General features: G+C 41.5%; 2 protein-coding genes across 3 annotated transcripts in view; one reads left to right on the top strand and one right to left on the bottom strand.

The window, feature by feature from the left end:
- Position 1: 1 nt before the first annotated feature.
- On the bottom strand, positions 2–4454 carry brms1la (BRMS1 like transcriptional repressor a). 2 transcript variants are annotated; one of them, XM_072365518.1, is made up of 9 exons: positions 4305–4454; positions 3187–3351; positions 2921–3011; positions 2689–2816; positions 2514–2593; positions 2284–2380; positions 2121–2210; positions 1947–2011; positions 2–1863 (listed from the first exon to the last, which is right to left on the bottom strand). In XM_072365518.1, the coding sequence occupies exons 2-9, from the start codon at positions 3323–3325 to the stop codon at positions 1765–1767; spliced, it is 789 nt and encodes a 262-aa protein (XP_072221619.1). In that variant the 5' UTR covers positions 3326–3351; positions 4305–4454; the 3' UTR covers positions 2–1764. The 2 variants fall into 2 exon arrangements, with proteins under 2 accessions (XP_072221619.1, XP_072221620.1); XM_072365519.1 differs by having other exon boundaries at positions 3187–3348.
- A 557-nt stretch (positions 4455–5011) lies between these two features.
- The window catches only part of ralgapa1 (Ral GTPase activating protein catalytic subunit alpha 1), a 66236-nt gene continuing 56813 nt past the window's right edge, over positions 5012–14434 (top strand). Inside the window, exons 1-17 of the mRNA XM_072365569.1 lie at positions 5012–5447; positions 7833–7943; positions 8026–8075; positions 9662–9719; positions 9917–9960; positions 10121–10298; positions 10451–10566; positions 10915–11053; positions 11159–11367; positions 11454–11777; positions 12231–12410; positions 12489–12560; positions 12691–12839; positions 12942–13065; positions 13388–13534; positions 13643–13733; positions 13960–14124. Of these exons, the coding sequence (XP_072221670.1) occupies positions 5342–5447; positions 7833–7943; positions 8026–8075; positions 9662–9719; positions 9917–9960; positions 10121–10298; positions 10451–10566; positions 10915–11053; positions 11159–11367; positions 11454–11777; positions 12231–12410; positions 12489–12560; positions 12691–12839; positions 12942–13065; positions 13388–13534; positions 13643–13733; positions 13960–14124 (2263 nt within the window). The 5' untranslated portion in view covers positions 5012–5341. The remainder of the gene's footprint in view (positions 5448–7832; positions 7944–8025; positions 8076–9661; positions 9720–9916; positions 9961–10120; positions 10299–10450; positions 10567–10914; positions 11054–11158; positions 11368–11453; positions 11778–12230; positions 12411–12488; positions 12561–12690; positions 12840–12941; positions 13066–13387; positions 13535–13642; positions 13734–13959; positions 14125–14434) is intronic.

Here is a 14434-nt window from a genome sequence, read left to right as displayed (position 1 = left end):
ATCCACAGAATTAACAAGAAAAATGTACCCGACACATTACTTCACTCTGAAAAAGCAAGTGTTTGAATACTAACCAGCCCCACCACCTTAATCCTGTAAAACCCAACAACTTTCATCACTATTGATTAAACGGTGATTGGAAAGTGGTCACTGAAAGGAAGCCGATAACTGCTTAAAGCTTTTAGAAAAACAGCTCTGAACAAATAAGTCAGTGACAACAAAGAATCAACAGTTGGTCATAAAGACGTGTGACAGAGAGAAAAGAGGTAGACATGGAAGTAGTAAACGTAGTAATACTTTTGCATTTCAGCTGCTCGTATCATGACTGCGTTACATTTGGCGTTCAGTTGTTAAGACATTTTCCTCGTGGTTACCGCGACTGACGAGTTGTGAAGTGGCAAACAAAAAGAGGAATGAATGAGGATCCATATAAAAACACGATGTGCAGAAAAAAAAGGAGTCAAACCCACAAACACCACATAAGTTCTGTTTTTTCTGTTCTCATCACCACTTCCTCCTCCCACAGCGTTAGTGGTACAACACAGTTCACTAATTCAACAGGAACTTCAAGTATTACTCTTTTTCTCAATGTATCAACTGTCACACGAGCAACTTCATTATCTTATACACTGGAAGCTGTCTAAAGCAAAAGAAAACTTTCAAATATGATCACCACCTGTCTCATTTAACTCACATAAAAAGTACAGAAATGAAAAATATTTCATGGCACAAAAGATCTGTTTCATAGCAAAACCAGAACTCATCAATGACCCTCAAGCCTGATGACAGAAAATAGTTATCTTACAGTCATTCACGCTTAAATCCTGGTTGGATCAGTCCAAATTTGTAAAAAAAAAAAAACCTCTGACAACAGTCACAACATGCTCAGATGACTTTTGAAAACTGAGTTAACAAACTGTAAAACAGGTAAAAATCACAGTGTTCTGGACAAAAATGTCTTTTCCTTCTGGAAAAGTTGCCAAACACAATGTTTTATACTATTTTTCTACTCATTTTAGCTCTAAGTACAACAAGCTAATTCACTGAGGACTACCTTAGAGAAGAAACTTTAATGCGAGCTGTTTTTAGACGGGAACCAAGTGGTTTAACCAATGTAAAAATATGTAATAATTTGAAGATTCAAATCTAGCTCCTCTTCAGAAGAACAGTTTCTATGAGTTGAAATAACTCTTATTCAAGGAGTAAGAGTGGAATTATTTGTCATATTTTTGAGAAAGGTCAACAGTGTAGTAAAAGATGCACACAGCAGTTATGCATCCTTATGCACTGTATGAAAGCTTGAACTGTTTTCATCATAACTTCCACTTTTCAGTGATGCCAAAACTGTTGCATCACTACTTTATTTTCTTTTAAGGGAGAAGTTACCCGTAAAAGAAAAGATAAAGTTAAGCATGAAAGTCATGATGTGGAAGGTGTTGAATGTTGGTATAAATGAAAGGTTTCATCATCAAATTATAAATTCCTGCATTGCTTGAAAGCATCTGTGGTGCCTGAGTTTAGACCGGAGCAGCAACATCTGTCTGAAGGGATCGATAACGCTTCCATTCATGTTCAAACCCCTGAGTCCTTGCTGTGCAGAGCTGTCAGCACAAGAAGCAGCTTACCAGCTGGAGTCACTAAAAGGCGGAGTTGTGGTCACTGTCAGCTGTTCAGATGTGTGTTTTTGTGCTTGTTGAATGCAACCATGTGGGCTAAATGTGTATTTGAGGTCATTGTGTGCTCTTCAGCCTGTACGTGGGTGTCTCAGCAGTTGAGAATCGGCCTGTTTCTGTCGGGTCTGAACGGGAACACGGGGCTGTCGACGTCCACCTTCCCTCTGTGGGGGCCCAGTGTGGCCACAGCCTGTGTGGGAAGACACACACAGCACAGATGGCTGTTAAATGATGCTCACAAAGATGCTGATCTCTGTATTCACAGACACACACCTTTCTGATAGCTGTCCAGTCCTCCAGGATGTCCAGATCAGGCAGCATGTAGACGATATATGGACGTGAGCAGCGTTAAGGACCGAGATAATACAGGGAGCAGGACACCGGATTCCAGTAGTTGGGATTTTTTTAAGTCGTACCAATGTAAGTAATAAAATAAACCAAGGATATCAGACACCACAGAAGGCCGTCTTCTCTTCTTATCTGGACTTAAAGCATCTCGTCTCTTCTTCTTCCCTGACAGCTCGTCACTCCACAGCTCTGCACAAACAGTGAGATTCAGATGTGTTGCAAGTATCTGTGGCTGCATTACACAACATAATGACTGCGTTACCTGATGTAATATCTATGCTGTGTCGGTCCTCCTCCAGTCTTCTAATTTTCTCCTCCAGTTCGCTCTGCACCGTATCAAGCAGCAGCAGCTTCTCACTCTGCAAGCAATCAGAGAAACTCCATCAAGTTAATGATACTTAATATGTAAGAAATTAGCTGTTCAAATGTGTGTGTGTGTGTGTGTGTGTGTGTGTGTGTGTCTGTGTGTGTGTGTGTGTGTGTGACTCCGACCTCCCAGTGTTGAAATGCTGCCTGGATCTCACAGTCATACTTGTTCTTCACAGATTCGAGACACAACTCTCTGTAAATGCCTGACAAAGACAGAAGGAAGTCACAATGTGAGGGTGGTAAGGAAACCTGAGTGTGTTAGACGTTATGAGTGTGAGTGTGAGTGTGTTGGACGTACCTGCCACCTTAGTGCGGACCTGCATGTTCTCCAGCAGCACAGCCAGAGGCTCGAGATATTCTGCTGCCCGGCCAGCCTCCACCTCTGCCAGCTTGCTGTTCACCTGACAGAGTCGCTCTCTGTACAACCTTCACACACAGTAGTAAATATGGATATTACTCATTGTTATTTGCTGCATTTTGTATCTATCAAAATTTAGGAAAAAGATCTTGTAAATCAATGAGAGCCTCACTGGTCTTTGAGATCAGTGAACTGTTTCTCCAGGGTAGACATTTCATCCAGACACTCAATTCTCCTCCGCTCACAGTCCTCTTCATCCATTTCTGAAACACCAGAAAGTAACAAACACACAGGTATGCAATAAACATATCGTTCATGAGGGAAGCAGCTGAGGGGCTCATAAGATCATCATAATCAGCTCAAACCTCTGGCAATAGCTTATCTCTATATCAGTATAAAAATGCTGCGTTCATTTTCTGTAGCTCCAGAGTTTCTCACCTGAGCTGTCTCCATCCTCAGAGACAGAGGAGGTGTCGGAATCCTCCTCATCTGAGCTGGATGCTTCTTGTTCCTGCTCCTCCACCTCCATCTCCTCAGCTGTACTCTCCTTCTTTTCCCGATCACGGTGCACCGGCATTGCACCACATCAATTTCAGAGCGCTGCTGTTAGACAGAAACGTACAAAGCTGTGCAAAACCCTTCCATGGACACCATTTCTGATGGTTGTTGTCACCTTGTTTGTGCAAAAATACTATTTTCTGCCAGTCAAACTGTTATCTTTGGTGTTTCTTTATTGATGCAACTAAAGAAATGGGAACAAATTGTGTGTCTTTGTGAGAGGCTGCTAGTAACAAAGTGCCAAAAGATCCAATTTAAAATGGGTTCTTTGCTAAGTTGTCTGTTTTGACAACTAGTTCATCCCTTGAGTTACGTGCCTTTTTTATGCTTTACTGATTCAAAGGTCAGTGTTAAGTGGCTTAACAAAATATTCCTATGAAAATGGTCGGGTACAAAAACTGGACTGAAAAAGCAGCCAATGTCCAAAGAAAAATTTTGAACAACCTTCAGAAAAACCTGGATAACTATTGCTCAAAACTATGTCAAAATATTTCAAGAAAGTTTGGAAATATGGAAGCAAAATATAAAGAAATATGGAGTTGCATCAGAAAATCTTGATTTCCTTCTCACGGAGTCCATATTATACATGAGCTTAATATTACATGTTAATTGTGCAAAATTGAACTACATTAGAGTAGTTGAGAAGTGACTTAAGACACTTGATTAAAAACGTATTAATCCAAATAGAACCTAAACTGTTTGTGGGCGATATCTCATGCGTTTTGTCTTTGATTTAGCTTCTCTTTAATGGAAAATTATTATCCTCTACTGGTACATGTAAATACATTACTCAAGGTTGTTAATAAAAAATTTTTTTTACAATCAAATCCAATCTTTTTTGCCCTGTCAATTATCTGACTACAAATAATACAGGAGAACACATATGGTTAGCATTCCGTTAGCATATTAGCTAGCTGCTGAGTAGCGTGCCATAAATCATCACGCTTTAATACAAACATACTTTACAATTCAAGCTCAAAAACTGGACTATAACTCACGATATGGTGAGGTAAATGACGTCCAAGAGAATCTATACAGAAAAGTGATTCTCGGAAGAAATACAGGATGTTAAACGTGTTGTTTTTCGTTAGTACAATTTCACTTGTGCGTCCCAGCTATGCTAAAAACAAATCTAGACAGGTGGTCTTATATGTCTTGGGAACTGTAGTTTTCCGTATCACTGATATATTCTGTACAAAAGGTCCAAGGCCACGAATAGAACTACATTACCCATAACACACTACTGTCAATTGAGGCGGAAAGTTTGAGCAAAAAAAAATTATTAGGAATGGTGTTTGAAGCTTTAAATTGGAAACAATGGTTCTGCTAAAAGTATGTGGCATTTTTATTCAATTTATATATGACAAGGTATTATAATATTCACGAAGTTTACTCATTTCACTAATTTCATCTCGACAAAGGTCTAAGAAAGAGCCTGGAACTACGATACCCATGATCCACCACTTTCGCTCGAGGCAGAGATTTATCAGCAATAAAATAAAAAGACGTTTGAAGCTTTAAATTGGAAAGGGCGTTTCTGTTTTAAAATCTACGTGGTATTTTTGTTAAATGTAACATGTGACAAAACTGACACAAAATAACTTAAGTTCACTCAATGTTGAGCAATGTTTGCGTTGAATTTATCTGGTATCTACTATTTTGTTTTTCTCCTCCCTCCACCCCTCCGCCATGATGTTTTCTGACTGGACAGTGGAGGTAGCTAACTCGCTAGTTTAGCCCTCAAAGCTGCGGACTACAGTGGAAGGGAGGTGCAATGGATGGATGCGTTGCCCCTCTATTTTGTACATATTTGTCTTTAGTTAAAACAGAATGCGCCTGTTGCGACCGATTTTACCCCTAAAAATATTCGGCACTGTCGTGGAGGGTCGCCAGTTCTCAGCTCAGCGTTAATGAATGATCCAACGGTTTTTCGTTACAGTTGGAAGATTAACGCTAACTGAGGCTATTTCAGTGGCTGTGTAGCTAGCTCCTCCTCGCTGTCTGCCGTCGCATTCTTGCGTCTCCTGCCTCAGGAATGTTCTCAAAAAAGCCTCATGGGGACGTTAAAAAATCAACACAGAAAGTCTTGGACCCAAAGAAGGACGTGTTGACAAGGCTCAAACACCTCAGAATAGTCATAGGTAAGTTAAAAAAAATCCCTAATAAGCAGCTAAGAGGTTAGCTTGTACGTGCCAATCTGTTCACAGAGTGGCTGTCAATCTACAAAATCTTCATATTCAAAGTTGCCTTTAGTATAAACAAGTACGCAATCATTTTAGTTTTTTGTATTGTTGACTTAGTAGGCGTTACAGTTGCTGTCCATAATGAGACCCTTTAAAATGAGCTTTAAAGTCATTGTTTTATGCTCAGAAATGCTGTGTAATGTATATCAGATAAGATGTCTCTGCTATAAAAGCTGGAAAAGATTTAAAGTCGTGATTTGTATTGTGTGTAAGGGTTAAATGTTTAATATAAAGTTTCCCCAAGGGTCTTTGGACAGACGGAAGTATTGTGTGATGTTTGCTTAGCTGACTTTGATATGCAGACACTGATGCTACACGCTGTTAGTCAGGTTGTTGTGATTACTTCAGGGGCGTGCCTGCGTGTTGGAGAAAGACCTGACAAGTGAGAAACGCTGACTGTTTGTCTTAACAGGATAACACAAAACACATTTGAAATGTGTGGGAGAGATGGGAGGATAACCTGGTATTAACAAGTGATGCATGTGTGAGTGTTTGGGTGTGTGTATCTCAGGAGTAGCTACACCGGGGAGGAAAAGAACCTCCAGTATTTCCTCTTTGTGTCCAGTACAGTAGCACAACTTCCTGCTTCTATTGTGAGAGCTACTGGGCCCCATGTTTGTGTATGTGTTGGATCTAAGAGAAAGGGGTGTGCCCCCTCTCTGTGGTCTGTGGGGAACACTGATCATGATAACAACCACAAAACGTGCACTTTTCCAGTGGCTGAACAACACCTAACTCAAGAGTTTCAGCAGTCATGCAGCCAGATCACTTGAAGAAAAAGCATTAGTTATTATTAAACTGTTAACTGTAGCAATACCACAGTCAGCAACCTGGATAACGAACGTTGCTGTTCTTGTAGCTTACTTGTTTTGTGAATACAGATTAAAGTTGAATTTTTAGAGGGTGAAATAACTTCCTTTGACTTAATGATTAAACAATGAGCTGCTGCATCGCTTTGCAGTTCTCTTGATGCAGTTTGGTTTTAAAGGTTATCAGGCCACACTTTTACTCACTTAGAAATGTGACAGTAGCTGGATCTGATGACACTGATAGCTTTTGCTGCTTTTTATCTGAATGAATTTGTCATCGTGGACTGTTTCAACATTTCTCAGCATGACAATAAAGGAATTTTGAATCAGATTAACTAAAAAACAGAGTTCCTTACGGTATTCCTGATGATTGTGTAAACTAAAGTTACCGCCATGCTGCTGATATAGGAAAATAAGATTTAGTTATTTGATTAGTTATTGAAAACAGTGAAAATCTATGTTTTAATAAAGAAGTTTATTACAATCCTATGACTGCCAGCTGAGCTTTTGGCCCCTGGATGCAAGCATCCAATAATGTAAGTAAACAAGAATCCCATTATAGTTGGCCACATAGCGTTGTTTTGGGATAATGACTTAATTTTCCCCACATTAACAACAAACTTTAGATAGTAAAACCATGGTCTGAATACGCTAAGAAACATCACTCATCAACTATGTTTTAGCTGGCATCCCAGGGTTAGGATTTAATTCTATTATTAGGAATCAGTCTCTTTAAATAGTCTGAGAGTTAGCAGTCAAGTGTTGATAAATGTTTTGTTAGGAAGTCCTAAGAGGAAGGGATGGAAGTGACCTTACAAGGGGAGCCGCTCAGGCACAGATGACTTCAGTGCGTCTGTTTTATATCAACAAACCCAAAGATTATCAGCAGAGGCTCCTCTTAATCTCAGCTCATCTTTGCACCTATGTGTGCCAGCATGGAGCATAATGTCTGTCATACTTGTGTGTTTCCTCTCAGTCTCGGCCTGCTCTGCAGAGGCGCTCCTACAGTATGGTTTGTATGGAGCGTGTGTTATATATCAGTGTAAATGTGTCTCACATCTAATGACGGCCAGCAGTGCTGAGGTCCAGATCACATGAAGGTAAACTCCCCGTTAAACTGTGACGGGAACAGAGCTGTATGTCTTTTCTGCTGCTGCTCCACAGAGCTCGGCTTGTGTTTAGAGCTCAGATGCAGAAGTGAAGTTATGTTTCTGTAATGTGCTTCCTGAGATATGAGGTCAGAAATATGTCGTCTTCAGGTTTTTTTCTCATGATTGTAGATGCAGTTAGACTTTGTTGCAAGCTTTTAGACTGTTGATCCGTATTCAGGTCTCCTTTTATAGTTTGATTGTAAGTTGTGTTTTATTTGCGTTTTACTCGGGCAACATTTGTTGGAGGGAAAAAGGAGAGAGAATTTCATATTTCTGAAGAAATCAAAGACACAACATTTGTATTTCTTTTCTTTTTTCTCCAGAAAATTCAGAGGCTCCAGATCTGAAGCAGTTCTTTGACTTGTATTACTCACACATCTACTATGTCTTCTTTGAAAACTTTGTCACCATTGAGGTCAGCCTCAAGCAAAAAGGTCAGTTTTACTAATGGTCAAAGTCAAAAACATCGTCAGGCTTTATTTTTGTTCTGTCTTGATGCTAATTTGTGTTTTTCAGGTCATAAGTCGCAGAGGGAGGAGTTGGACTCAATCCTCTTCATCTTTGAGGTGACAAAATCTGTCAAATCCAAATGTAAAGATCTGAGAAAACTGTGTTCATTTATTTGACCGTATGCATACTCCTCGTGGAAACCAGTGGCATTGTGTCCCAGTCAGTTATGATCATTAATGCTGGTTATTAAAGAGAGGCACTGTTCTGTGTCTGGATTCAGTTTGAGCCCTGACATTTGTGTTTACGTTCTGGAGCTGGTCCCAGTACCATAACACCAGCTGGCATTGACCTCAGACTGAGACCACTGGCATTTGGCAACAACTGAGTGGTGGTGCTTTGGAGTGGCGTGGATAAGATAGCTGTTTGTGTGTGTGTGTGTGTGTGTGTGCGTGTTACTGACCTCCATTTGCCCTCAACTGATTTAAAATGCAGATCAGAGCTGGAAACACTTGTTGGGTGAAAAGTAGGATAGAAGAACCCGCAGCATATAAGTAATTCTGTTTGCTTCTCTCTTTCAATGTTAAACAGCGTGTTTTTTTAAGGTTTTTTTTTTTATAATAATGATAAGATAATTATACTGATGAACAGTACAGGAAAGAACAAAGGCAGCAACTTACAAAGCTGATGATTTCAGGTCTCAGATGGGTTTTATTTCAGGTTTAAGTCTGCTTTAGAATAAAAGATTTCTGGTGAAAATGCGCACTTACAGACTTTAAAAGATTTATTTGGCAAATGTTTATAAGGAATGAATTAAAATCAATTAACAAAACAATAGGCTTTATTAATGCTTATTGAGTTTTATAATGCTTTCTTTAAAGGGTTATTTAGGATAAAGGCAAGTTTTGTTGAATCATTTGTTTGGGGGAGGGTTACTCAATCATTAGTTATTTGTGAACTTTAAACAATTTAATATAACTATATAGTAATAAAGCTATAGCGAATAACCAAGCATTTAGTGTAATCTAAATTTTCAGTTGTTACCAAGATGATCAGAGTCTGTCCCATATTTATGTTTCTGTTTATGTATTCAGCAGACGCTTTTATCCAAAAGGACTTACAAATGAAGGTATAACAGCTAAATAAAAGCTAACAATAAGCTACATAGAAGGAACCCACGAGTCCGACTCTGTCAGAGGTGACAGAGTAGAGATAGGGTGCAGGCATAGAAGGAAGTGCAGAAAGATAAAGTGCAGAGATAGAGGGGGTAGGGAAGTACAAGGTAAGTGCTGGGATAGGAGATGCTCTCTGAAGAGCTGGGTTTTCAAGAGTTTCCTGAAGATAGACAGGGACGCCCCTGTTCTGGTAGCGCTCGGTAGGTCATTCCACCATCGTGGGACGACACATGAACAGAGTTTGGATTGTCTAAGGCGTGGTGTAGGAGCTGCTAGACGACAATCCTGGGACCAACGGAGGGACCCAGTTGGGACAGAAGCCTTTGCAAGAGCATTCAAGTAGATGGAGCCGTTCCATTAAGCTCTTTGTAGCTAACATCAGGGACTTGAACCTGATGCGGGCGGCTAAGGGCAGCCAGAGGAGCTCAATGAACAGAGGGGGGACGTGTTCTTTTAGGCTGATCCAAGACCAGACGCACCGCCGCGTTCTGGAACATCTATTTATTTATTCATTTATTTTCCTTCTCCAGAAAATTCTCCAGCTCCTGCCAGAGAGGATCCAGAGTCGGTGGCAGTTCCACAGCATCGGTAACCCCTTTTCCAGAAGCAGCTCATGTAGCCACTCGTAACTGTGTCGTGTAATTCAAGGACAAACCTCCTCTAAAATGTCTTAAAAGCTGCCTTTTGACAGCTTTTATTTACAGTTTTGTTGTTGTCAGCAAAGACACTAGAAACACGAGTAGATAAACGCTGTTCAGTGTTGTTGACACGTATTTCTCTCTCAGGGCTAATCCTTAAGAAGCTGTTGCACACTGGGAACTCTCTAAAGGTACTGTTCTCAACCTCTAAACCCAACTCCTCACCAAAGGCTACCAAAAGAGGATGTTTATTGTCTTGATTCTCATGTTCAAAGTTTGACCAAGACACAACAAGCTGCTGTTAACGGATACTTGTTTTGTACTCTCTTTCCTTTTCCATCACCATCACAGATCCGTCGTGAGGGCGTTCGCTTGTTTTTGTTATGGATGCAGGCGCTGCAGAGTAATGCCGAGCGCGAGCAGCTCTGCATGTTTGCTTGTTTGATTCCTGGCTTCCCAGCTCCGCTCTGCCACGGGACCCCACGCACTCTGGACACTCTGATCAACCCACCGCTGAGTTTGACAGAGAGTTAGTAGAACAAACAGACACACACACACTTACTGTGGATTTAAAGTAACAAATGGAGCTCAGCACCAACAGAATTTATATAGAGAGACAAACAGAAACATACGTTGTTGCTTTCATTGTGATGATAACCTTCCTCCTTTTCCTCCCTGCAGCTCAGGTCACACCAGAAGAAATCACACCATTGGTTGCTCCTCAGTCAGGTGACAAAAACCAGGAAGACCTCACTGCCTACTTCCTAGAAGCTCTGCTGAAATATATGGTAAACCAGGTATTCTCATCATTCTTTACTAACACCGTAAATGGAAACGTTGCACTGCTTTACTAATACCACTAAGGCTGGAAACATGGGAGAAAGCAGGTACTGGGTCAGTCAGTCATTCGGTGGTTCAGTAAGAATCAAATTCCTTTCTGGATTCATTAACTCCCTAAGATACACATTGTCATTATCACTCATTTACTTTGGCTTTTCTTGGTCCTGCTGCGTTCACACACATGCATGCAGGCGTTCACACACTGATAACGCTCTTTCCTAAAAACAATGGCGCTCTTCTCTGCTTGACCCGCTTTTCTGCGTGATTCTTTCTTTATAACACAGGCTTTTTTCTGTGTTCACCAGGCAAAGTCTTTAGAGTGGCGCTGTAAAGAGAATCATGAACGTGGCTTCAGCTTCCTCTTCGGTCACTTCAGGAAGTTTTACCTTCCTCACATATTTCCCAACTTTGCCATGGAAACAAGCCTCTACAACCCCATGCTAGGTGAGAAATGTTCTTTTATGAGAAGGTGGTGAACCCAGACGGGACTGGAACAAATTGACTGAACAGTGGTGATTTATTTCTGCACTCTAACCACTTTCCCTGTAGATGTGCCACAAATGCGGTCTAAGCCGTACTACAGTGTGGTGCGCAGAGAGCAGGATAATGGTGAAACACTTTACTGCACCAAGGAGAGCTTCCTTCAGGCCCGAGTCATCTTTATCCGCTGGCTGGTTTCTTTCTGGTTGGAGCCAAGACCCAACACCCAAACACACATCCCAGGAACAGAGGGAGAGAACGTCCCAAAGAACATACAGGTAAGATGTTCACGTGTATAATGTTGAATAATAAATACCTCCATACAAATCATACTAAAATCATACTTTTGATTTGGTCACCCCAGCGAGCCGCAGCCGGACTGGCCGCTCGCTCCGCAGGCAGCTCAGATGATAGTGGTGGAGGAGGGATTCGGTCTGACAGCCACCTGGAAGGGAGTGGGAGCTCCTTGGGGCCCATAGGAGGTAGCATGGGGATCTGTGGAGGTCCAGGGAATATAGGAGAACCTGAACAGAGTCACTCCAACACCTCCACACTGACTGAGCGAGAGCCCAGCTCCTCTTCACTCTGCTCCATGGATGAAGAGCAGCTTACAGACATGGAGGTGGTGAGGAGAGTGCTGACCAGCTCCAGAACCAACGTCAACTTCATCACAGAGATCTTTAGACAGGTAAAGTAGAAATAGTTTCCTTTTTGTCATACTTTTGAAACTTTAAGAGAAGAATAGGTTTGAATACACCAATTCCAATGACAACACTCGGTTAGGGACAGAGTGAAAATAAAGCCAAATAGTTTGCCTTCTCATGCTTTGTGCATTGAGGGATTTGAAGCAGAGATGATTAATGTCTGCATTACTTTACATCATTGACACACGTTTGTATGATTTAGTTACATCCATGTGTGCGTTTTGGGCTGCTATCAGTTCAGCGGTGGATGAACATGCTGCATATTTCTTTCATTTGTGATGTCCTTTATGCAACAAATATCCACAGATTACATTCAATATGGATGTCAGGATGTTGGTCTTTTCCTGAATGCATAATTTCCACGTTGCTGGGTGATTTTACTTCCAGAAATATTCAGCAGTATTTCAACTAGGCATGTTCTACTTCCCCCTGTGTAGGCGTTTCTTCTTCCCATGTGTGAGGCAGCTGCAATGCGAAAAGTGGTTCGCGTTTACCAAGAGTGGATCTCCATGGAGGACAAGCCGGTGTTCATGAAGGAGCCAGAGGAAGGCCCCTATCCTATACCTGCAGCCACCAGCCTGGATTCAGGTTCTCAGCTTGGAGACAAAGAAGATGAGGTGGACACTTAATCCATCCAAATATTCAAGTTAGCAGTGAGCTGTGTGAACAACACATGTCTTATCTCTCTTTTTCAGAGAATGAACAAAGAGGTTGACAGTGAATTGCTGGAATACAGTGTTCATGCTGGAGTTCAGACTACACTGCAGGCATGGTTCTCACTCATCTCACTCATTCACACACATGAACATCGTGGTTGCTATGCTGTCTTTACTCTGTGATGCTGTTTTTTATTCCTTCCCCACCTTTTTTCATCTAACACCCATGTCTCTTGTCCAGGTATTCATCACCCATTCATCCAACGTTTTCCTCCTGGAACCTGCCAATGACATCAAAATCCTTTTGGAGGAGCATGTGGACATGTGCAAGCGAGTCCTGAACATCTACCGTAGCCTTGTCATGCACGAAACCATGGACCAGAAAACATGGTACAACAGAAGTGTGCAACAAAGGCTCTGTTCTGTCTGCTTACCTCTGATTCAGGAGCTTTTTTTGCCATTTTTAACAAGCGTGTGCGTATTTGTTTGTAGGGAGCAGGTATTGCTGGTTCTTCTGAGGGTGACAGAATCTGTAATGAAAAGACCTCCATCCATTATGCCTCATGGCAAGAAGAACAATACGCTGTCGGGCAGACTGGCTGGGCCTATCTTTCAGGTACATCATTGTCAGACATTTGTGTGTCTTCTTCGTAAAATGGATGAATGAAGGGGAATGTTTCGGCCTTTTGTTCAAAGTTGTTCTGAGTAATTTGGTGTGTTCGTGGCAATGTTATTGTCTATCAAAGAATAGTCTTAGTTTTGCTTTATCACATGTCTATTAGCCATTTATTTTGTTGCAAATGCAGTAAGTATGTAGACATTATATCATTATGTTACAAAATAATGCAGTTTTATTATTGATATTTCACCGCTGGGATGCGACCTTTTCCAGCGTGAAACTTATTTACCATCTTACCACCCGCTTTCGTTCTATACAGACACTGATTGTAGCCTGGATTAAAGCGAACCTGAACGTCTATATAAGCAGAGAACTGTGGGATGACCTCCTCTGTGTCCTCTCCTCCCTGACCTGCTGGGAGGAGCTGGTCACTGAGTGGTCCCTCACCATGGAAACCCTCACAAAGGTATTCACCCCCTGCTATGCCTGAATAAATTCAGATCAGCTCTGCCGCAAGTACAGCCAGAACTGTTAACTAACTGTGTTAAAGCAGTCATTTTTCTTTGTGTCGTAGGTGTTGGCAAGGAACCTGTACAGTGTTGATCTGAACGAGCTGCCTCTGGACAAACTCAGTGAGCAAAAACAGAAGAAACATAAAGGAAAAGGTGAGTCAGTCACCTGAAACCTGCACAGATGGTTTCCTAACAAAGTTCTGTATTACCACGGTGCTCCTCCATAATATGATAATATCTATTTAAACATCGATATCTTTAGTTTGATATGTAACGTGCACAAAGATCGGAGTGTAGTGCTTTCATTATCTTCCCTAAAAGATGTACCAAAAACACGAACTTGTAAAAGTGTTTGGACTGTTCTCTGTTCATGCTCCAGCTACCGGCTCAGAGGGTCAGCGGCAGATTGTGGACCGCTCCTTCTCTAAAGGCTGGAGCAGAGACCAACCAGGTCAGGCAGCAGCCATGAGGCAGCGAAGCGCCACCACTGCTGGCTCACCAGGCATTGAAAAAGCCAGGAGTATTGTACGTCAGAAGACTGTAGGTCAGTATCTTCTATTCTTACATGTCTGACTTTCCTCTATTTGCGAGAAAAAGAGTTTAAAAAACGGATATTGTTATTAGAAGTCACCTTCTGGCCCGCTTGCTCTGTATTTGACTTTAACTCTCCTTGTTTTCCATTGTTGAGTTACTTTATTAGGACTCCTTCAGTCAAAGTTCCAAACAAGCTGAGCAGATACTAAACGTGGCCTTGAATAGACAGCAGAGTACTGATTTCCTTGTCTTCCTCTGTGTGTATCAGCAATGTCGTATTCAACATCTCTGGAGTCCTGCACTTACCGGCACACTTCCCT

This window comes from Leuresthes tenuis, unplaced genomic scaffold (assembly GCF_036924035.1).
Source record: "Leuresthes tenuis unplaced genomic scaffold, fLeuTen1.0.hap1 SCAF_15, whole genome shotgun sequence".
Lineage (NCBI taxonomy): Eukaryota > Metazoa > Chordata > Actinopteri > Atheriniformes > Atherinopsidae > Leuresthes > Leuresthes tenuis.
This window is presented reverse-complemented; position numbering and strand designations above follow the sequence as displayed.